Source organism: Stylophora pistillata, chromosome 3 (assembly GCF_964205215.1).
Source record: "Stylophora pistillata chromosome 3, jaStyPist1.2, whole genome shotgun sequence".
NCBI classification, from domain to species: domain Eukaryota; kingdom Metazoa; phylum Cnidaria; class Anthozoa; order Scleractinia; family Pocilloporidae; genus Stylophora; species Stylophora pistillata.
This window is the reverse complement of record NC_142521.1, coordinates 1,955,038-1,980,000: the sequence shown is the minus strand read 5'-3', so window position 1 is coordinate 1,980,000 and position 24,963 is coordinate 1,955,038. Positions and strand designations below refer to the sequence as shown.

The window sequence follows — 24,963 nt, the reverse complement described above, 5'->3', positions numbered from 1 at the left end:
CCCTGTGACACTAGCCTTTCTTTGTCCGCGAGAGAGTTGGAGGCGAGACAGCGAGAGGGGTCTCATCCACACCTCTCGCAGAACTCTCGCTGAGCTCAAACTCTCTCGCAGCAGCGGCAAAGAAACGCTCGCGCCAACACTCGCAGCACTAACAATAAGAGACTACTGGTAAAATACAAACGCTACTTACTGCAGTCAGAGGAATAACGAGGAGAGAATCTGAAAAAAATCTTTACCTTTCAATGGTGCTGATATTATCTTTGCAAACTGCAGCATCTCTTCGTGTAATCCATTTAAAATGCAGCTGAGAAACTCTTGAGCATCCTCTTGCCGACCCTACAAGAAAGTTCAACAAATTGCAACACCCTTCTTAAACAATACATAGTTTGTGATCATTTTCTTTGTAAGTTTTGTCAAGAAAAAAACGGCGTGGACAGCCTTTATTCAACAAGTCTACGTGGCTAAGCAAGAGATTTTGACCAATCTATTCTCTTTGGGGCAGGACCATTTGTTTCTTTGCTTATTTGTTTTTGTCTTTCCGTGGCCATAGTTGAGGAGAATAAAACATTTTTTAGATTCATGACACATCTGTGTTCTAACTCTTCACAAAGCAAGCTCACTAAACTTCTAGACCATCTGTCTATCTCTTGATATAGAGAAGGCAAGAGTTTACAGCGAGAAGAGTTCGGGACACCAAGCAATTGAGAAGGGACAGGTGTTTCCTGCCCAATAAGGTCTAAACCCAGTTAGGGGTACTTCCCATTAAAACATCATCTACGCAACTTTGCCTTCCCTTCACACTAATAGGACCATAAGAGAAAAAACAGCAAATAAGAATTTTAAGCAAGTATCACTTCGTTCCTATATATAAACTCACCTTGACTGAGAGTGAGCTCTGAATTATTGTTAGCATCTTGTATACATGTGAATAAATCTGATAGTTTCGAAAGAAACTGTTTGGGGCTGCGTCGGTGGGAGTAACGAAATAATTTGGATATATCAACAAAGTTGAAATGGTAAATGGGCCACCGTAATGATTACAAAAGCTGACGTTTCGAGCGTTAGCCCTTCGTCCTTCGCTCCGACGAAGGGCTAACGCTCGAAACGTCAGCTTTTGTAATCATTACGGTGGCCAATTTACCATTTCAACTTTGTTGATATATCCAAATTATCTTGTATACATGGACAGGTTCAAATTGTTCACCAGTGTTAAACTCCGGTTTTGAAGAAGGAGACCTGCCACCTAAAAGTTAAAGAAACAACAACAACAACAAAAACATAGGCATGCTACGCATGCAGGAGTTATTTTTTTGGATACGTAGGTTGAAATGGGACACTATATAACTGATGCTGGTGTCTGAATAATTGTTGGCAAAAATAAACTGCATTGGTACACCGCTTCCTGCAGTCCCCTCCACAGCCCTAATTTGAACTTGTCACCCAACGCTATCTCTCATGACGAGACTAAACAACAACCTGCTAGTAGGTTAAAATTGTGCTTATTGCCGTTCCTTCGTCAGAGACAAAGTCCTAGTTATTATTCTGACCATTAAGGGCCAGAATCAGAAATTCTGTTTGGTTTTTCCTGTACAAGAAAATGCACAATAGCGCGCAGTTTTTAATTGGCGTTAAGTAATGTGGTGGCATATCCAGGAAACGAGGTTGAGTTTTGGCATCGAGTGTCAGTCAGATTTAAAGTACTGGCCGCGCATCAACGATAAGCTTGTTACAGTTTATACTCATCTTTCGAGTGAACTTAAATATATTTATTTATAGTACAAGCCTAATACTGTGAATCACTACTATTGTTAACGTACTGATGAAAACAACAACCCTTGGGAACAGTAATACAACCATCTTAAGTAAACGTTGGCGATTGAAACCATCCGTAAATAAATATTGCGAACAAAACAATTGTACTTTTCTCACCAAAAAAAAAAAAAACTTGTGGAAGTTACTGCCACATACCTTTAATTTCAATCAGTCAAAAAACTTGAGGTCTATAAAATGCCTTCTGTGATATATCGTTCCGAGGCAAAAAAAAATTCAAAGGTTTGTTATTAGATGTAAGCAAGAGAAATCCTTGTAAATAAAGTCATAGCGTTCAAATACAACTTTTTATTGAGTGATACCGCCTTTCCTCTGGCGATTTTAGTTATTCCAAATTTTCATGGATGGCATCAACTTGTTCCGAAGTCTTAGCCTCCATAACTCTCCATGTTAACAAACCATGAAACGCACTCCACAGCGATTTTGCTAAAACAGCAAAGCCTTCAATTCGAACCAATTCAATTCGATCCGCTGATCCACAAATCCGGCCCAAATATAGGCTTCGTGTAGCTTCTTGTTCAGTAACAGATAGTTGCCTCAAAATACTCTTCCATATAATTTTGCAGTGGAAAGCTCTATTTTATCTCTTACAGCCTCTGGACAAAGATATTTTCCGGTCTCCGTTCTTAGAACAAGTGAAAGTCGATTGAACCAAGAGAAAGTATCATTCTTCAAAGGATAATAAGGTGGGCTACTTGATTGGTTTTTACCTATCTGGACTTTGCCCTTTGCGTGCGAAATACGTGATCGAATGCAGGTTGTTTACAGGAAATTGACACGCAATGGGGTAAAGTCCAGGTTAGCTATAAGCGAATTTTATTGGTAGAAAACGTCTAAGCACGTGAGAGTTGCGTGGAAAATTAACCGACCGTATCATTCTGTCCCTTGTGAAATATTTTTCATTGAGGTAGATTTATGTCATAAAATTTGTGTTGTTTACTGGAAAATGGCATTTCGTCTAAAAAAATCTAATCCATACTGGCGAGTAAAAAGTAACACGCAATTGTAACGGGAAAGTATCGTTTAAACAATATTTAATTCATGGAGGACTTTAAGAAGCAAAGAAACGGATATGTAACATGGCAGTCGACGCAGAAAGTAAATGTAACTTGGTGGTCGTTTCAACCGTTGCTAAAAGAGCAACCATATGGCAAAAAAAACAAGATTATCAATCAAATATGATTTACGCAAATATCTTGCGCAAGATTTACCAGAGTCTGTAAAACTAGCCTTTCCGAAACAACACGCTATAGCGCTAAATTCGTGTTAGGCCTCCAGCTGACGGTGTATGCGTCGTAAGTGAAGGAGCGGTACTCAAAACATGCATGTTTTAACTCGCTAATCGGTAGAAAAAGTTCCCTGACGACCTTTCAAATCCAGACAGATCATAGCGATAAAATCCTCACGAAGGACATGAGCCATTACACTGAATAGATGGTCTTACAACTCTTGTAGATGTCATCTTACCTCGTTCCTTTAGCGAAATTCAAAATTGGAATAGCTGATTAACTCATATATAGCAATGAAATATCCTGAAGTTGTTCCTATCAACATCTGAAGTAATATTTGATTCAAAGTTTTTCTCATGTTCCACTCAGTCTCCTTCAGAAGGAAGAATAAGCATAGTCGTACAACGATCACAACTCCACCACTTTCCCAACACGACTGATACATTTCCTTAATTCGCGAACCGCTCTCTCCGACTCAAGCGTTGATTCGCTGAAATTTGAAGACCTGTCAAACCACAAATTAGCAAGAACGCTCTGATTGGTGCGACATCGAAAAATACTACAATCTGATTGGTTTGTGATACACCAAAAAATTGGGCCAATCACATTGCGTTGAGATACACCAAAAAAACAGATGCGCCAATCAGATTGCTTAGAGATACACCAAATTGTGCTGATCAGATTACACTACACCACTATACACCAATCTATACGCTAACATATAGTTATTTTTTTTAAAAAAATAACTCAAAAACATGAATTACCCACTCAGAATAAAGAGTACCAATCAAGAGGATATTTTAGTAAAATATTCTTTCTTTATGAACAGTATGATTTTCAAGGATCGTTATGATTAAAATGAGGGGGATTATGCAAAACTCTAAACATTGTTATAATATACAAAATAACTGCAATTTGTAAGATCAAATATCTGATATGACAGCTGCAACATGTAAAGTGAGCTTGCTTGCCCAGATCACTCACTTATGGCACTATTCTAAAAACAATTATCACAGTTGTTGTACACACATACCTGGTTTAACCTTTGTGTTCTTAAACTCATTCATAAACACTATTCTGTAAAAGAAAAATATTCATAATCTTCAGAAATATGCTTGAAAATGGAGTTGGGTTCTATTCCTTGCTTTGGTATACTGGTTAGCAAGTACATTTGTTTTGCATGAACACATTGTGGAAAAGGCAGCCATGCTTAATATTGGGCAGAACATCCTGGCCTCATAAATCACACTCCCCATCTTACAAAATTGAAAAAATTGTTTTAAAGGTGAAAAACTATTAAACTGAGGAAGGGTTGCCAATTTAACAATTTTTGAAAATGAAAGCGATATTTGCAGTAATGAACACAATTTAAACAGTAGTGAAAATAAGGCCTGAAAATTAAAAAATTCAGGCCTGTACAGGATTTGAACCCATGCCCTCTGCAATACTGGTGCAGTGCACTATTGACTGAGCTAACAAGCCAACTGGCAGCTGGTCATTCTGTTGGTTTGTAATGAACCCATGAAGTGGTGAATCAATGATTGTGAATATATATGAAAATCATATATGTGAACTGTGGTTTAAGAAAAGAATATGAAAACTGCACTTCACATATTTATATAAATTTTATATATATTCACAGTCACTAACAATTATTGATGAAAGAGTTTTCCTCTACAACAGGAGAAAATTTTCACTTACAGACTGTCTAAAATAGGTGTTGATGTTGGACCTCTTTCCATTAATAAAGGCAACTGCCTCAGTAGGTTGAAAAATGGTGGACACCCCACCAGAGCTTGAAGAGTCTGATCACAGTTAAGGACAAAAAAACATTTGCTGTTCTCAATACAAATGAGATTCAATCTGGAGTTAAAAAGCCATTGCAGAGGCAATCAAGAAAGAAATGAATTCTGTCTTTCATCTAATTAATTTGTGGGACCTTTTCAACCTTTAAACCCCTAAGGGTGATAAGTAGCTTATTTCACCTTATAGCTATACTCTGCCGAATCACTCATTAAAACCATGAGAATGAAAGAAATGATTGTTAAACAAATTATCTGTCAGTGCCAAAAAAATAAACAGTACGAAGAATATGGCTACTGATTATAAGGTGTAAAGGGTTCAACTAAACATTTCCTAGTGTAACTGAAAAGATACAGCATTAATGTAACACCAGTTCCCTTGGTTGATCAGTCCTCTTGGGATGTAAGGTTTTTGGATGTATCCTAATTCTTGTCTTTGAATACTTTCTGCAAAATATTAATTTAAAAAAAGTCACAAAGGAATGTTTGAACTCAGTCTACAAAGTAAGTGTTACTTTTCTCAGTTATGATGACCTTTCAGTTCACTTACTGTCAGTAGTAACAATAAACCCATAAAATGAAAATGTGCATCAGAACTCAAGTCTCCTCTAGCCATTGCACTTCTGGAAAAATTTTTTTCCTTCTTCAGTCTTGATGCATAATTTAAACTTAGTTATATTCTACACCTCAAGATGAATTTCTTCACATCCTTTTTGTTTTATGAGATACACAATCTCACTACAGCCTAACTTTACGTACTGGTAACATTCAGCTGATAATTTTCACACACATACACATGCACACACACACACACACACACACACACACGCACGCACGCACGTACATGCACACAAACAGTGCAACACTTACAGTCCATACTTGGTATCCCCTTGAGGAAAACACTAGAAAGTCAGTACAACCACATCAAGTTCAAGAATGTTTACTTGGAAAATGACTGACTGCAAAGCAGACAGACAGAAAGACAACCAAAGATAAACAGATAGACATACGGATAGATAGAAAGACTGACAGATCGACAGACAGACTGACAGAGAGACAGAAAAACAGATGGATGGACAGACTGTCTGACAGACTGACAGACAGACTGATGGACAGACTGACAGACAAACAGAAAAAACAGACAAACAGAAAAAACAGACAGGCTGACAGAATCTTTTGTGGTATTTACTTGCAAATTTCTTAGCAAACTTGTCCTCCTCCACACTAACTGTGGTTTGCATTGTATCATCTTCTGTCATTTTAAGATTTGAAATTGTTTGCATTTCAGTTCTCACAACAAGACTTGTTGTTTTAACTACAATACCAGACGATGGTTTTGCAGAGTTTTTGAACAAGTCTGCCCATGATGAAGGCTTTGGAGGCTGATCTTTTTTGCAAGTGATTTCTTCTGCTGTACTGCTTGTTTTTACACTCTGATCCACTGGGATGGGACCTTCATGTTCTTGTTCTGGGACTTTACAAGTCTGATTAGAACTTAGGTTACCTTGTGTAGTGCTAATGGAAACTGTAACTTTCATGTCTGTGTCGCTGTGAACAGGGCTGTTTGATGTGCCATCTGTTGATAAAGAACTCTTTCTTTCTTCAACAGTGTCCCCATCACAAGAACTTGTGCTTTTCCTCTGTACAGCTGTTCTTTTGTCTGCGGTAGAAACGGCACCTGATTTTTGCTCCTTTAATGCTGAGTTCAAAACATTTACATGTACTTTTGAAGTTTCTTTCACGACATCACTGACAGCAACTTTATCTGCAGTAGGTAAAGATACAACAGCTTTTCCTTTTGAACCAGAGCCAGTGGAATTAACTGAAGCCCTTTCTTTTTCACTACATTCACTAGAAGAGCTGGACACAGATCCAGACCTCTTTCTTTGCCTCCTTCTCTTGCGACGCTTGCGTGATCTTTCATTTTCTGTCTTCTCCACAGCTCTCTGGGTGTTCACTGTTAATGACAAGGGAGGGAAGTTGTCAACATCAGGTGCTGAAGTTCTTGGGGGACTGCAAAATAAAACAATACTTCTTCAGTAAACAATACATGTATTTGTGAATGTTCTCAACTTAAAAGTTTCCCTGGATCCAGACATCAATTACTTAACAATTAATCCCCATGCACATGTTTCTATAAAGAATGGAACATAATCAAAATAAACAAATAAATAAAAAAATATATATATATGTAGCAGTCAACATAAACAAGGCAGTTTTCTAAGCCCTCTGTTCTCAGAAAAATCCAGAATTTACAGTGTTGGTTCTTCCCAAGGGATGAAAACAATAGAACCCTCAATGTCAGAGGGAGAAGCAAAGAAACCTTCAACTCACATCTGATGCTAGGGTAGCCAGGCGAGCAAATCAAACACCTCTTGTTACTTGCTGAGCACAGCACTCTCTACTTAATATGAGAAAAATTTCACTGAATACATGCCATGCCAATTCAATAGAAAAGGACAAAAAATATCCTAAATTCCTTGGCTGCTTTGTTGAAGTTTGAGTGGAAAAAGGTTCGCTCCTTTTGACATTTTATTGCCTAAGTTGATAACGTAAATTGGCCCTCATAAAGGTTTAACAGCTGATGTTTCAAGCATCAGAAGACACAAATCAAAACTGAATATTTTTTATGCCACATAGAATTTGAAGCCACTCCTTTACCTTTCAGTTTTACTTTCTGTCACATCTTGTTCAGGCTCTTTGTTGCTGTTTCCACAAAACACAAAGTGTTCAGAGCTACTTTGGACGGTTTTATCTGACGATCGCGTGACTTCTTTCTGCTTTGCTTCTGGTGAACGAGCTAAGTACTGTATCACCTACACCAGCTGTTGTCCTCACCAATTTCCCTGGAGAAGTTTCCTGTTCACTTTCTTGTCCCACTTCAACACCTGAGTCTTCAAGACCTGCTGTGACATTCTTAGCTGCCGCAGAACTGTCACTTGATGAGACCTGTGTTGAGGTGTCACCAGCTGCCAGACAGGAAAACAAATGATGTTACTTTAAGATATGGATATGGCAGTGATATCAACCCATAAACTCCCTAAATCTCATATTTAATTCTCCTTTATGTCTGCCATACACTTCTTCTTATGATATTAGTTTGGAGAATTTGGAATGGGATCTGCTAAGAATACCTACCTTATATTTTTCTTTTTCTCATCACTTGTCTGCTGTATTCATATTGTAAGGAGAAATTATGTCTTGATCACACATGGAGGGGAAACATTAGGGGAGGTTCTGAACATAGCAATGCCGCAAAAAGAAAAATCAGCAAATTCAGCATTAACACGAAAAAAAACTTGCCAAATATCATAATATTTCAATACCAATTTGAAACTCGATGTCATGCATGGAATATTCAAACAATATTCAAACAATTAAGCTGGTCAGAAGTACATGACTCAATCACTTGTAAGTTCTCCCACAGACTCAAAACAGGTAGATGATGTTATCTTGATCTAACACCATATTCTCACAATTAATTTATAAGGAGATGAGTGGCAGCTAGAGGGGAGAATTAACAAGCAGATCTTTGGAATTAAAGAGTTAAGCCTATTGTACAAAAAAAGTATAACAATGTGAAGCACAATAAAAAAGGGAAATAATAAACAGATCAGAAGAAGTAACAGTTTAATGGATGTGGATGTGTCAAAATGCAATTTGTAAACAAAAAAGTTTAAGTGCAAAATGGATATCATCACATAACCAATTTTGTTGCCAAATGAAGAAGACCGTTGCCTCTTCATATACGATACAGGCATGTGGAGGAAGGTATTTGACCCAACCTTGTGTGAATGCTAATTCCTAGTAACCAAGAAGTTCTCAGAAGAATGATAATCAAATGTAATTCTTTAACAGTCTGTATATCTCTACCTTTCATAGGAATCACAGGACCACTGAAGTTTACATGTACCTGAGCTTAGCAATAAATTTGTACCTTTCATAGGGGTCACAGGACCACTGAAGTTTACATGTACCCGAGCTTAGCAATAAATTTGTACCTTTCATAGGGGTCACAGGACCACTGAAGTTTACATGTACCTGAACTTAGCAATAAATTTGTACCTTTCATTGGGGTCACAAGACCACTGAAGTTTACATGTGCCTGAGCTTAGCAATAAATTTGTACCTTTCATAGGTGTCACAGGACCACTGAAGTTTACATGTACCTGAGCTTAGCAATAAATTTGTACCTTTCATAGGTGTCACAGGACCACTGAAGTTTACATGTACCTGAGCTTAGCAATAAATTTGTTACTTTCCATCCACGACATTTACTTCATAATTGCTTGTGATGAAAACTTTTTAATTCCAATTGAAATAACAGAGATATTAATCTGCACTTTTTGCTGGGCATAATTGGTTACAATCTGTTTTATTCATCAGTTTCTCGTAGTAAGAAAAAATCGAAACAAAATATATATTTGAATCGCCCTGACCTTCAACAAACTAAGGAAGTGGGTATTGTCACTGTCTGCACATAACAGAGTGATCAATATTATAGGAAAATTCATTACTTGACCAGGGAATTCTATTTACAACCATTATCACTGATGGTATTTCGATATATCACTGTGCCCCACCCTCTCAGATCCTCTTCGATCTGTACACTACACAAACTCGATATCACACCAATTTTTTAAATTTGAATTCATCTTCCGGCATATCAAAGACGAGCCAGAATATTGCTCATATTTGCGACCAACAATCATCACAATCATAAGTCGCTAATTTCATTATCTCTCAAGATCAACCAGTAGCGCCTCGCAAATTAAATGTCGATGTATATTTTTGAAATAATCTCGTTTTCCGAGTCAGGATGCTCGCGCGAAGGTAAATTACAAAAGTATTAGATACATACCGGTACCGTTAAAATCATCGCCTCGTTCCTCGTGATCTGAGTAATCGAAGTCGAAGAGAAACTACAAAATAGAAAATCTCAGTAAAACAAAAAAGAAACCAATGCGAGAGACGATCGAAAACTAAAGCGTGAGTAAATTTTGTCTCGACCTGCAATGTAATCCTTGAAATTAAACACAATTTCCCCGACGTACGCATAATTAAGAGATCTACTGAGCTAATTTTTACCTCAACCGGTGGTATATTTCCGATTTGGGCTGCTGAATTACTGAAGTACTTTTCCCATTCTTCAGCTGTGAAATCCCCAAACGTAAAACCCTGAGACACGCAAGAACAAGAAATTTTAGGACACGTCTCGCCTGAATTTCGTTTTTACAACGCGTAATTACGAGGAATCTAATACAAATCTAACATATTTCTTACCTCTTCCGAATTAGGCATTTCTTGAGCCACGAGAGTGCTCAATTAACTAAAGCTCAAATTCTCCATGGACAAAATTTCCCTTAAAAACTCTCGAACCAAACAAATCAATTTGATTCTTCCATTTGGCTAGACGAGCGCATGAGCTGTGAAAACTTGTGACGTCAGTTTTCGTCTCGGTCCCGTGGAATCCCGTAAAAACCCGAGATAACACAAGCTGAGGGGATACTTTGGCGTAATCATAACATCGTTGATTTTTTAATATCAAAACAGCTGGTCAATTTTGCGCGTATCATGGCAGGAAGCCTACGGTGGCCCAGAAGGCTCAACGCAAACAAAAAATATACTGCAGCAAATAAAAGATATACTGCATCAAATAAAAAAGATCAAACCCAAAGTTAAAAAAAATGTAAATAAAAAAATGTAAATAAAATTAAAAAAAAAGTTTAAAAGTTAAAAAAAATGTAAATAAAAAAAATGTAAATAAAAAAAGTTAATAAAAAAATGCACCGCAAACAAAAATACTGCAGCAAATAAAATATGCAACGCAAACAAAAAAAAGAGAAAACGCAAACAAAACAAATTGGAACGCAACGCCAAGGAAGACTGGGTAATAGTTCTTAGTTTCCCGCCAACACTCGTTACATCCTTTGCTTGTTCACCTTTCCCAAACCATGTTCTGCATGACAGTACTGGTACCATGCTGCTACTTTAAAAATTCGATGATAACTCTTTTTCATACCCTTGATGAAAGTAATTTTCTATAATCCTACGCTGATAGCTTTCGTCCATAACCAAATGCGAGTTCCAGTTCATGCTGTTTTGGCGGGAAACTAACAACTATTACCCAGTCTTCCTTGGCGTTGCGTTCCAGCTTTTTTTGGTTGCGTTTTCTTTTTTTTTTGTTTGCGTTGCACATTTTATTTGCTGCAGTAGTTTTTGTTTGCGTTGCATTTTTTTATCTGCTGCGGTCCTTTTTTCTTTGCGTTATGATTTTTTTTTTATTTGCTGCAGTATATTTTTATTTGCTCCAGCATATTTTTTATTTTCTGCAGTATATTTTTTATTTCCTACAGTATATTTTTTAATTGCTGCAGTATATCTTTTATTTGCTGCAGTATATTTTTTGTTTGCGTTGAGCCTTCTGGGCCACCGCAGAAGCCAGTATATCGGCACGAAAAAGAGCTCTGTTGAAATAAACGTTTATGCAAAGGATTGCCTCCAGCAGGCGGTAGTTTGTGTTTCAGCGCGGCAAATATTAATATTCGGTCGCCATATTGGACGGGTGGAAGGTTTTGGACGAGTGACATGACACAGCAAGGGGAGGTGGGGGAAGGGGAGAAAAATCTGACTGGAATTAGCTTACAGTGTACCCGTTTGAGAGCCAAATAAAATACTAATTAGACAAAAGGATACAAATCAGAAAACATCGATCAGTTACATGGGTAAAAGGAATGTGAAGATAACTCCACAAAGAATTCCAGGTGCAAGTGAGTACTAAATTTGTTCCAGTTTTAAAAAAAAAAAAAAAATACTTGAGACTTCTTACCAACACTTTTAATCTCAAGTTTTGACACGAACAACACAATTTCATCTGTCCATTGCATTTTCTTCTTCAGTTTCGGATATCAGTTTCCCGTGTAGCCAAAGAAATACTAGCATGCGCCTTCTCCGTCGTTTTGCACGGCCTCTACTGCACAAAGCAACACAAACGTAATGCAAATTACAAGAATAGCCCGGGCATTGCGCAACATCGCCAACATCTGCGAAGAAGTACTTTTCAATCGCCGATTTACATATATTTTTTCCCTCCAACACGTACGAATTTGGGGCCAAAATGTTTATTAGATCCCAAGCTTTCCAGATCAACCCCGTACATACGCGACATACGCATGTTTTAAATGACTAGGCCGCTTGAAGTGATGAGTTTGTTTTGGCCGAGCGGTCAATGCCAGTCACGACTTCCGAAGACTTCGAATCCCGATTTACATGGTTTATTTTTCACTTTTCCAAAGTATTTTGCGACTTCTAGATAGAGTAATAAATATATATCGTAAATCTAACCGTACATTTAGATAAGGTTATCGGTAACTATGTCTAGTTCTGCTTTTCGCTAAAAAATTAACAACTTCCGCTATGATTTTGTGTCACTATTGGGGGCCTGGAAACGAAAAAAAAAATTAGAGGCAAATGTAATGTAATTTTTTGGCATGAATAAACATAACAGCTGTAACTTTGCCAGGAGTTGAAATTTTATTTTTGCCAAAAATGAATTTAAAATCTGAAATAATGACTTGAATGACTTCTATTATCATGGAAAGCACTCAGCCCTTAACGAGGTGACTTGGTATCGCTGGAAAAGTTATTCCTCCTTGAAGAGGACCGAGATGAAAATGAGACCAGCAGACTCCTGACTTAATTAATTCTGCCTTCTTATCTTCAGATAGCCTTCAGTAACAGCATAGCTATTATTCACTTCTGACTTACAATAACGACGAAATCTCAATCAAGGCCAAATAAGCCTTTCATGTTTGATATCCCTGATAAGGTACAGCGGATTTTCTAAAAAACCGTTCTAGCATAGTCTTTTTAGTTTGTTTTGTTTTCTCTCGTTTTGCAATCTTTCTTAAACCAGTCTCTGATTGCTACATAAATGTTTAATTTGAATGATCAAATAAAAGAGATGTAATATACAAATGAGGTCCAATTAGTGGTTCTCTGGATACTGTATGTTTGTATTAGAAATTACTGGGATACAGGATACCTAAGGAAAAATTACCGGGATACAGGATACCTAAGGAAAAAATTACCGGGATACAGGATACCTCGAGAAAAGATTACCGGGAAACAGGATACCTAAGGAAAAAATTACCGGGAAACAGGATACCTAAGGAAAAAATTAACGGCATGTGGTATATTTAAAATATAGAGATTCAGGAGTGTCGAACTGGAATTGAGGGGATAAAAAAACCCCAGGATACGGTATATTTAGGCAAAAAATTAAAGGAAAGGAGATACTCGCTCCTCCCCAGTGCGGCCATACATTTCATCGGTTCCTGTGGAGTCCTAGCAAGTTTTCATTCTGTGAAATTTTGGTCACCACAAATGAAAAAACTTTGTCATTTTCCAACTATTTTAGCTTTTGTATGTGAACTTACATTTTGAACTTACTGACCGGTGGAAACTTTCCATCATTGCTGAGGGTTAAACGACATAAAAAACAAAAGATTGTGCACGGACAGGGAGCTCCCAATCAAAACTGCACAGCTGTGTTTTTATATTTGACTTTTGCCGGCCTTCTTCATCAGTCTTTTCTCCTAATTATGGACCACTATAACAGGAAAAAAAATTCATTCAATCGGCATTAGATTGCAAATTGAATTGTTTTAGAAATTATGCGATCATTGCGTGTTATTCATTTGTGTTTACATAACTTAGTGGTAGATATATAAGACCAAGTCCTAGATTATCAGTGTCAGACTGTAGATGATAATGATCCTCATCGATCGAATGACCTCCAGTTGTCTTGTAACGATCAACGAGATGGCTCTTCCTACCCTGATGAAATAAAATTAAAAATTCTGTCAGTACCGGGCCAGTATCGCACCCCTAAAGGCGTCAGTTATTCACAGTCAGTGAGGAGCCTAAACTATACAATGATAAGTCATAATTATTATGACATTCACTAGTACATGATCTCAGCAAATTATAATTTTAGGCATTCACACCGCCCACTGACATCAGATCTAAGGTTTGGATTCCTGGCACAAAACTACAGGCAAAAAAAAAAAACATAAAAAGAGAGCTTTAATTTCATGCAATCATAATTTGGTTTTAAGTTAGGCATGCAGGTAGAAAGACAGACATACAGACGAACTGAGAGGCAGGCAGAGATGACGTCACTATTGCCGTGGGTCAGGATGTTGACGTCATCTGTTATCTATTACTGAATAAACACACGGCAACATAGTTGTGTCAAGAAAGCTGTAAAAGGGAAAAATTTATTCCTGATACCTACCAGCAGGAATAGAACACAAAGGTTCCAATATGATAAATCCCTCAGATGGCTCACATGAACCACACGAACCTCCACACTTGGCAGACACCACTGTACCATCAGGAGACTTCTGGTAGTCCTGCATCGTCAAACTTTCCGGCCATCCCGAAAATTTCCAATTCACATCGTTCCGAACACGAAGTCTCGTCCCGCTCAAATCAACCTTGAACTGACCTTTCCGGCAGTTACCATGACTATTCGAATAACAATCCCCTGCTTTGCCATATGGGATGTCTTTACCTCCCTGAGTCTGCGCGAAGGTGAAAACATTGCTCAAAATTTTCATGGTTGTGATATCAAGGCGCACTTTGCTGAAGTAAGTGGTGCCTCGATCTGGGTGCAATGTGGATTGCACAGCACCACTGCAGTGGCCCCTTCTTATGAGCATCTGGGCATACACAATAGCAAAGTTGTTCTCTGTGCCAGACTCCAGGGTGATGAACTCTTGCGGAGTGTTAGATGACATATTATGGCAGTAGATTCTCGTTGGGTCTTTGCAACTGTCGCTTAGACGAAGCAGGTAATGGCCGTCAGAAGAGTACCCGAATGCTTTCACCTCTGCGCAGCTGCGAAACTCTGTTTAGAATTGAGATTGAATTAAATTCAAAATCGTTTAGGTTGCTACTGCAATCCTCTAACAAACCCAAACAAAAACAGCTAAAAGAAAAAGCTTGTTACAGTTAATGCAGATGTTTTTATTTTGAAACAAACGGACTAATTAGAGCGGCTGCACTTTCCCGCCAGGTCAAACTGAGGCACCATGCACACAAATGCGATTTCGTTTGAAAACGCATTCTTTTTGACACGTTTATGTCCATCGTACATACTAAAATGCCAAAGCCGCTAAAGAAAACAGAGACTTTCGCGAACGGTGTCAAAATTGGAACGTTTTGAAGACAAACCGTTTTCGAAAGGCACGATTTCTTATGTGGATAAGTGAAACCAAAAGATTTTGAAAATAGTTTCCAAAAAAGTCACTTACTTTCACAGAAAAAAGTCTTCTACTTTCATGTGCAAGATGAGACATCACAAACAATTATTTTAGCTACAATGCGCGAAGGCTGAAAACAAACAAGCAACAATCTTTTACCGCGGTTTTATTCAACCCTGCGTACGCGAACAAGACACGAGTTTGCATGGAGCTTCTTTTGAAAGCAGTCTTTCGTTTTTAGATTTCCTTACCTTTACTCACAGCATGTGACAATTTCTTTGCCTCCTCTGTATCTTTACTTGGCTCGGGTACAACTATGAGGTTGATCCCCGAGGAGATCTTCTCCCACTTGTCTATGCCCGGCTCCTCCGTGATGGCAAATACAATGACCTTCACTGCATTGCTTCTAAAATTGGTGATATCGTTCCGGATCTCAGTAGAATTCTCATCGAAGTTTCCCTGGGTCAGCACAACAAGAATATTCCCCGCAGATAGCCGCTTGCCTTTTTGCGTTGTGAAAACCTCATCTCGTACTTTTGTAAAAGCACCGCTCAGTGTACCTGGTTGTCCGCCAGGGCCAGGTATGCTGCTCATGAAACTTGTAAAATTGGCTTTGCTGTAACCGTCATTGAAGAAGACCCTGGCAATCGCAGGACCATTGTAGTCCACTAGAGAAACACGAGTTTTGTCATCGGATATCTCATATTCATCAGCAAAGTTCTTCAAGATGGCTACCATTCTTGAAAAGACTGAGGACGCTTGAGCTCCAGACGCACCGATTACAAAAGCAATGTCGACGGCTTTTTCTACAGTATACAACAACAACAAAAAGAATATACAGCGTGAAGCTAGGACCACACGGCTCAGTATGGATTAAGGTGACCCACAGATAAGAGTATAGTTTAATGTAGTTTTAATAAGCCAGCAAAACAGACTCAATTTACGCATCTGGGAACTTTAAAATCGCTTTCTTTCTAAATGAGATGATACCCCTAAAATCATAAGCAATAAAATTCTCGCTTTCATACGTACTAGAGGAATCAAACCTGACCCCGATCTCCTTTGTAACAACATATTCGAGAAATGAATCATATTGATATGGATAAAGGTTTGGGATAATAGCTGGAGTATTCTAACACCGGAGTAAGAAACTCCATAAGCGGTTATGACTACCACCCGTAGTCAGCATTTCCTCTATATCGTATCATATTGTCTTCTTCATCGGCTAATCTAGGAGTCAGGAGAATAACATCTCACTTCTCCCGTGATCATACCAAGTTAGCAGCCCCAATTGATAGTGCTGCTTCATCATCATTTCTATTTTAAGAAAGATACAACGGCGATAGGAACAAGACCTTAGCGAAACAAAAGATGTAATGAGCGCAACTCAGCACGTTTGTTTTGAAAATTTGTAACGACATTTCTCAGCCTTACTATGAAAAAAAACCAAATCAGTGTGAAATCACCATGTTCTGCGTGTATACTGTTGGAAAGGAAATTTTGACAGAAATTCATCCACATCACTATTTTTTTCTATTTTAACAGAACGTTTTTTTAAGCTGTCGTGACATCTTACATTTCCAATTTTAACTCCTATTACAAGAAATGAATATGCAAAGCTTAACTTTTAACTTAGGCACTTTAAGTGGGTGCGTTTCGCGACAAACAAGCCCCAGTGAAGATACTACGAAACCTCATAAAATGAACATACAGATAATAAAAATGTATATTTGAAATTTAGGAGTAACGAATCAACTGTGAAATTAGACCTTCAATTTGCATGTCGCAGTAAACCAAAGCTGTCTTTCCAGATGCACTTAAATCCAACCAGTATTTCTTGCTGATGACGTCTTTACCTTCGCTCGCTTTTATTTCCCGACACGACTCTGCAGGCAGTTCTGGAATGGATCCCAGAGGAGCTGTTACATAAAGTAGATAAAAGAAGCACAAGAATTAGCCGTTTATTCTTTTGCTAAACAGAACCTCGATTGCACACAATTCAGACTCGGCCACTGGGGATAGCTATGGTTGTAAAGTATCTAATGCATACCTCTGCCAAAAAAACGTACGTGATAAAACCGAGCAGGGTCTGAGTGGAAGTTCTTAGGTCTTGCCTCTCTGGTTCGGTTATTCAGTTCACAAGACTTTTCCCCGATTACGTAATTGTAACTCTGGCACCTGATTTCTCTTTCACAGCTGATGTCACACTCGCGGAGGGTAGTTACTGAGATCTTCTTGAAGACAAATCCGTGTAGAGCCATTCCGCTCATGCTTCTTTCTCGTCTGCGTTGTTTATCAGTGGATACGATGGCCATCAAGAAGCGAATGTTGAAGAACAAACACACTTTCCTTCACATTAAATGACCACGATGAGACAAAAAAATGGGTGTGTTTTTTCTGTCTCCTTTTGTGGAGGGTGGATCGAGTCGATCAATATTCAGAATTGTTCTAATTACTTTTCAAAGTAGTGAAACTATTCTCAGCAATATTCATCAGTAGCTCACAAAAGTGTTCCTCATTTCAGTTTGTTATGAAGATTTTGGTTTTTTTGCGAGTTTCACAATTTACCTGATTGATTGTGAAACTTAATCGATTCAGCTCTCCGTCATTGAAGTCCTTAATATGTCGCTTCTATGGTTACAAAACAAAACAGTTAAAGCTGCGAAGAGAAACTTCTTCGTCTGTTTTCTCTTGCAGCCGTTAAAATAACTGTAGTTATCAGCCTGGAGGCCAGTTATCTCAGTATCTGCTAGGGGAACAAAATCCACAGCGGAAAAACGGTCCATGAAGAAGAAAACATTGACCAAAATAAAAAAAGTCCTGAACTGCATATTTACATGCGTGTTCATAAAAAATCAATTTTCTTGACGTTTTTCTAACCCTCAATATAATTTTCATTTGCTATTCATTTGAGGAGTAATTGGATTGTGTTAGGAATGGCTTTAGGCGACATCACGATAGATATCCGATCCCAATTTTTTTTTTTAATCTCGCTACCTGTAGAGCCGGAAAAGTTAGTTAAAAATTAGGTAAAAGTCTTGAGAGAAAACTATGCTAGATATACTATCTATTAACACATGAGCCTTTCTCTGGATATTTCCGAAGAAATCGAAAATGCGAAGATCACCGCGGAAAAACGAAGATTTCGCAAATTGCATGATTTATTTTGAAATTTAATCGACTCAGCTGTCCTTCATAGAAGTCCTTAATATGTTGCTGCTATGGTTACAAAACAAAACAGTTATAGTGGCGAAGAGAAACTTTTTCGTCTGTTTTCTCTTGTAGCCGTTAAAATAACTGTAGTTATCAGCCTGGAGGTCAGTTATCTCAGTATCTGCTAAAGGAACAAAAACCACAGCGGAAAAAGGTCCATGAAGAAGAAAACATTGACCAAAATAAAAAAAAGTCCTGAACTGCAAGAAATATTTTCATGCGTCTTCAGAAAAAATTAATCCCTTGCTGTTTTTCTCACCCTTAATTGTCATTGTTATTCATCTGAGGAGTAGATAGGTTCTGTTAGGAATGGCTTTTCGGTGGGAGGCTTTAGGCGACATCACGATAGGTAAAAGTCACGAGAGAAAACTGTACTACATACACTATCTATTAAGACATGAGACTCTCTATGGGTATTTCCAAAGAAATCGAACTGAAGACGCGAAGATCTCAAGATTGAAGCCAAGATCTGAAAATTGGCCAAAAATTTGCGTGATGAAATTAAACACTCAGATATAAAACTGTCAAAACTCGTAAATAATATAGAAAACATTTGTTGATTCTGAATCTTGAACAACATTTCACTGCTATTTTGACAACGGTGTCAACAGTCCTAGTCTAGAAAACTGAACAAACAGAACGTTGCCAAAGAATACAACAGTCCTTTATTGTAAGTTTCTTTAACTGTCTATATTGCTTTTCGTGAATTTAAACAGTGAATTATGCAATTTGCTATTGAAGTGAAATATTTATCAACTGTGAATAACACAAAATAAACGTTTAACCCATTTCAATCCAAAAAACGAAGATCTTCCAAAAAAAAAACCAAGATTTGCAAAAAAAATTGCGAAGAAAACGAAGACCGTATGGGTACCCATACAGATGCTCAGATATCATACCTTTTAGCTTTTTTCACAAATACAAGATTATAGTTTACCAAGTAACACTAGTTTGAGTATGAAATCATATGTATATATTTATAAGATAACATGTGACTCAAGGCCCACGGTGTTAAAAGTTTATAACCGTTTGTACAATTTATCACCTCAAGCTCTATCAAACCTCTTTGAGAAAATCAAATGTTGCCTTTCAAATTATCTGTAGTTATCGGCTCGTAGTTCATACCTTTTCACTTTTTGTTTCTAATTAACCCTGCTTGTATCTATTCACTGAGAAAACGTCCCATGCGACTAAAAATAACCGAGCGGCAGATGATTTTTTAAAAAAACAAAGCTGCCAAGATTTGAGGTGAGTATCTGCTAGAGGAAAAAAAACCATATTGGCACTAGGTCCATGAAGAAGAGAACACTAACCAAAATAAAAAAGCCCTGAACTCAGTGCAAGAGATATTTTCATGCGTGTTCAGAAAAATTAACCATCGTGAAGTATTTCTTACTCTTAATTGTCACTGTTATTTATTTGAGAAGTAATTAAATTGTGTTAAGCCCTGGTCAAACGGCGCATGATAGTCGATGATAGTTGATGATAGTCGGTTCTGTCCTGGTGTACCGGTTCACAAGGGAATTACCATTGTTCTTTCTTTGTTTAGGAGTTATCGGTTAGCTATTGTGTATTGTTTGGTCTTTTGTATTGGCTCTTGTGAACCGGTACACGAGGACAGAACCTGATAGTCGATGATAGTTGATGATACTCGATGATAGTTGAAGTGCGCGCTTCCGTTTGACCACCAACTATCATGCACTATTTAAACAATAGAGTGTTTCTGTCGAGGAACTATCGGCTGATAGTTGCCCTGCGAAAATTTGATGTTCTTAACACAAATATGCTAGTCTTTATTGTTCACCACTAAATTTTCTTCTGCGCGCCAGTTGAAAAACAGTCAAAACCCACCAAAATGCAGATCAATCAAATGTTTATTCATGCGTACAGCCTGTCACAAATGTCAATAACTCGCAACCGGACATTGGCTAAATAATACGAGAAAATTTTTCACGGACGGGCACTATCCATCCGGGTACTTTCCGCGAACGGGCACTATCCATCCGGGCATTTTCCGCGGACGGGCAGTATGGGCTGATAGTGTCTCTCCACGGATGAACACTATCGCCTCACGTGATCGATTTAAACCAATAAAAATCGGAGAAAATTTAGTGGTGAACTATAAAATCGACTATCACTAACTATCATTCATTTTGAGCTTGTTCAAATTCTTCACGATACTCGATCATAGTTCTTCTCGTTTGACCACGCGTATGATAGTTCATGATAGTTTTTGGTCAGCTGTTTTCCCCGAAAATCAGCGGGCTCCTTCAAAATGGCCGCCAAAAGGTCCACGGAGGGCTCAGCTTCAGCTTCAGAAATTCGTTTTTATACCTAGGATAATAATAATGAGAAAGAAAATATTGAAAACCAACATTTCCTTGTAAGCGGCAGTGTCCTCCACTTGCAATTCTTCCACTGAAACAACTGAAACAATTTTATTACTCTTTCATCTATCCCTATTTGACCTATGCTATCATGGGGAAGTGCTTGCAAAACTAGACTTAATAAATCAGAACTAAGCAAAATACATGCACTTGTTCAATTTTTTTTGCACACAGTAGAGAGAATGCTACGCCTTATTATAATTTATTGGATATCTTAACAATTGATAATATTTTCAAACTAGAAGTAGCACTCTTTGCACATAAAATTATTAACAATCCAACAGGCTTTCCAGCAATTTTTTCTGGAACTCTACCTCTGGCTTCTGACTTCCATAGCCATTACACTAGATTTGTTTCTAACCTTAACTTCCGTAGGCCTCCAATACGTAATAATTATGGAGCTTCTACTTTTACTTTCATTGCATCGAAAATATGGGAGACTATTCCACTGCATGCATCTAAAAAAATTATGTTATTATCGCTTCTCCAAACAATCCAAGCTATATCTGCTAACTTCACAATCTGCTTCCTAGATTGCATTGATCTAGTTTACTTTAGTTTCTTTGTTCTTAGTGTTTGTTCTTTTCATTCATTATAAAGTAAAAAGAATTAATTCTCCTTCTCACTGAATTAAATTTTTATTTATTTATTTACTTATTTACTCACTTCTCTATTCTCTTTGTTTATAAAACTAATTGTGTATAAATACCTTGGTTAGTATAAATATAGAATTAAAGTAAAGCAAGTCTTGTGTAAATGTTAAGATGCACCTGTTAATTATACGTGACAGTGGCCAACTCGAAAGCTATGCTACTTTGGTCACTGTGCACATTTTACTTTTGATTATTGATGTAATTTACTGTTTCTTATATATTCTGACTTTTATAATCTGTAGTAACCTCGTGAAATAGTGCGAATAAAGAGTTCCGTCGTCGTTTCGTTTCCACCAATTTCAACATCCCCCTTAATTTCGTTTCTCCTTTAATCCATTCTGTTGTCCGTCCTCTCTTCTACCAATGCTCTCCAGATTCATCCGTACATTCCTCAAACAAGTCGATTACTAGTAAGCCAGCTGCCACCCTCTTTCGTCGAGATAAATTCATACTTCAACAAGTTTGTTTGACTCATGCGAAGCAATCTTAGTGTTCATATTTTACGCGGAAAGAGCCTGGAACTAGCTGCTCGCGTGACTTTGCTCGCGCGACTGCCGGTGAACTATCATCAACTATCACGAACTTTTTTGGCCGTTTGACCATGAGAATGATAGTTGGTGATAGTTGATGATAGTTTGAAGAGAATCAACTATCATCGACTATCATGCGCCGTTTGACCAAGGCTTTAGGAATGGTTTCTAGACGACATCAAGATAGATATCCGATCCCAAATTTCTTTTTTTAATCTTGTTCAACCTCGTTCCCAGGGTGTTTTCCATTGGTTATTTTGTTATATTCAGAGCCGGAGAAGTGATTACAAATTAGGTAAAAGTCTTTCGAGAAAAACTCTACTAGATTTAACAGCTGGCTCATGCGTCGGCGAGGGATACAAATCAGAAAACAGCGGCGAGTTCTATAGGTAAAAGGAATGAGAAGAGCACTCCACAAAGAATTCTAGGTGCAAGTAAGTACTAAATTTGTTCCAGTTTAGAAAAAAGCAAAATACTTGAGACTTCTTCCCAGCTTTTTCAACACTTTGAATCTCAAGTTTTGACACAAACAACACAATTTCATCTGTCCATTGCATTTTCTGCTTCAGTCTCGGATATCAGTTTCCCGTGTAGTCAAAGAAATGCTAGCATGCGAAAATAAACATAACAGCTGTAACTTTGCCAGGAGTTGAAATTTTATTTTTGCCATAAATGAATGAATATATCTGAAATAATGACTTGAGTGACTTCTATTATCATGAAAATCGTTCAGTCCTTGACGAAGTGACTTGGTATCGCTGAAAAAGTTATTCCTCTTTGAAGAGGACTGAGATGGCAATGAGACCAGCGGACGTCTGACTTACTTTGCTTTTTGTCTTCAGATAGCCTTCGGTTAACAGCATAGCCGATTATTCACTTGCAACATCGACAGAATCTCAATCAAGGCCAAAGAAGCCTTTCATGTTTGATATCCCTGATAATGTACGGCCGATTTTCTAAAACTGTTCTAGCATAGTTCCATTGGTTTGTTTTGTTTTTTTCTCGTTTTGCATTCGTTCTTAAACCAGTTTCCGATTGCCACGTAAATGCTTAATTTGAATAATCAAATAAGAGAGATACATCGATTTAATTTACGTAGGAAGTCCAACAAGGGGTTCTCTGGATACTATATTTTGGATAAGAAATTTTCAGGATACACGATACTTGCGGAAAAAGTTAACGGGATACGGTATATTTAGAATATAGAGATTCAAGAACGTCGAACTGTAGAATTGTAGGGATAAAAACCACAGGAATTAACAGGATAGGGTGTATTTAGGCCACGATTTGAAGGACACGGAATACTAGATTTTTATCGGTTTTTTCGGTACAATGTGGATTGCACAGCACCACTGCAGTCGCCCCCATTTTGGAGCATCTGGGCATACACATTAGCAAAGTTGTTCTCCGTACCCGACTCCAAGGTGATGAACTCTTGCGGCGTGTTAGATGACATATTATGACAGTAGATTCTTGTTGGGTCTTTACAACTATCGCTTACATGAAGCAGGTAATGGCCGTCAGAAGAGTACCCGAATGCTTTCACTTCTGCGCAGCTGCGAAACTCTGTTTAGAATTAAAATTCAATTCAATTTAAAATCGTTTAGGTTGCTACTGCGATCCTCAAACCAACCAAAACGAAAAACAGCTGTAAGAAAATCGTTTCCTGCATTAGCTGTAACAGAGGCCTTGTTACAGCCAATGCAGATATTTTCATTGTGAAACAAACGAACTAATTAGAGCCACTACACTTTGCCACTCGCTCGAAACTTGAGGCACCATTCACAAAAAATGCGATCTCGTTTGAAAACGCACTGTTTTTTTGATAAGTTTTTGCCTATCTTACATACTAAAGTGCCCAAGCCACTGATGAAAAGGAAGACTTTCGCGAAAGTGTAAAAGTTGTAGCAGTTTTGAAGACAAATCGTTTTTAAAAGGTTCGGTTTCTTATGTGGATAAGTGAAAACAGAATATTTTGAAAATAGTTTTCCAAAACGTCCCCCACTGTCATAGACAACAGTCTTTTTTTGAACTAATGTTATCCGCAAGGTGAGACATCAACAAACAAGCAAAAAATTTTGCCATTTCTCCCACCCAGCGTACGCGAACAAGAAACGAGTTTGCAGGGAACTTCTTTCGAAAGCAGTCTTTTGTTTTTTAGATTTCCTTAACTTTATTCACAGCATGTAACAATTTCTTTGCCTCCTCTGTATCTTTACTTGGCTCGGGTATAACTATGAGGTTGATCCCCGAGGAGATCTTCTCCCACTTGTCTATGCCCGGCTCCTCTGTGATGGCAAATACAATGACCACTGCACTGCTTCTAAAATTGGTGATTTCGTTCTGGATCTCAGTAGAGTTCTCATCGAAGTTTCCCGGAGTCAGAACAACAAGAATATTCTCCGCAGATAGTCGCTCGCCATTTTGCGTTGTGAAAACCTCATCTCGTACTTTTGTAAAAGCACCGCTCAGTGTACCTGATTGTCCGCCAGGGCCAGGTATGCTGCTCATGAAACTTGTAAAATTGGCTTTGCTGTAACCGTCATTGAAGAAGACCCTGGCAATCGCAGGACCATTGTAGGCCACTAGAGAAACACGAGTTTTGTCATCGGATATCTCATATTCATTAGCAAAGTTCTTCAAGATGGCTACCATTCTTGCAAAGACTGAAGACGCTTGAGCTCCAGACGCACTGATTACAAAAGCAATGTCGACGGCTTTTTCTACAGAATACAACAAAAACAAAAAGAATATACAGCGTGAGGCTAGGACCGCACGGTTCACTATGGATTAAGGTGACCCACAGATAAGAGTATAGTTTAATGTAGTTTTAATAAGCCAGCAAAACAAATTCAATTTACGCATCTGGGAACTTTAAAATCGCTTTCTTTGTAAACGAGATGATACCCCTAAAATCATTAGCAATAAAATTCTCGCTTTCATACGTACTAGAGGAATCAAAACTGACGTCGATCTCCTTTGTAACAACATATTCGAGAAATGAATCATATTGATATGGATAAAGGTTTGGGAGAATAGCTGGAGTATTCT

General features: G+C 37.9%; 1 protein-coding gene and 1 pseudogene across 2 annotated transcripts in view; both read right to left on the bottom strand.

Moving 5' to 3' along the window:
- LOC148734037 (uncharacterized) overlaps window positions 1-10,278 on the bottom strand; it is a 10,544-nt pseudogene extending 266 nt beyond the window's left edge. Inside the window, exons 1-11 of the transcript XR_015998338.1 lie at window positions 10,145-10,278; window positions 9,950-10,039; window positions 9,723-9,783; window positions 7,523-7,830; window positions 6,051-6,874; window positions 5,217-5,308; window positions 4,761-4,864; window positions 4,093-4,136; window positions 1,188-1,243; window positions 878-934; window positions 237-336 (exon numbers count right to left, since the gene is read on the bottom strand). The product of XR_015998338.1 is annotated as an uncharacterized LOC148734037 (transcript). The remainder of the gene's footprint in view (window positions 1-236; window positions 337-877; window positions 935-1,187; window positions 1,244-4,092; window positions 4,137-4,760; window positions 4,865-5,216; window positions 5,309-6,050; window positions 6,875-7,522; window positions 7,831-9,722; window positions 9,784-9,949; window positions 10,040-10,144) is intronic.
- A 3,609-nt stretch (window positions 10,279-13,887) lies between these two features.
- Window positions 13,888-14,767, bottom strand: LOC148734036 (A disintegrin and metalloproteinase with thrombospondin motifs 9-like). Its single transcript, XM_088751596.1, has 2 exons — window positions 14,160-14,767; window positions 13,888-13,913 (listed from the first exon to the last, which is right to left on the bottom strand). Exons 1-2 carry the CDS (start codon window positions 14,662-14,664, stop codon window positions 13,888-13,890), a joined length of 531 nt encoding a protein of 176 aa, XP_088607722.1. The 5' UTR covers window positions 14,665-14,767.
- Between the last annotated feature and the right edge of the window lie 10,196 nt (window positions 14,768-24,963).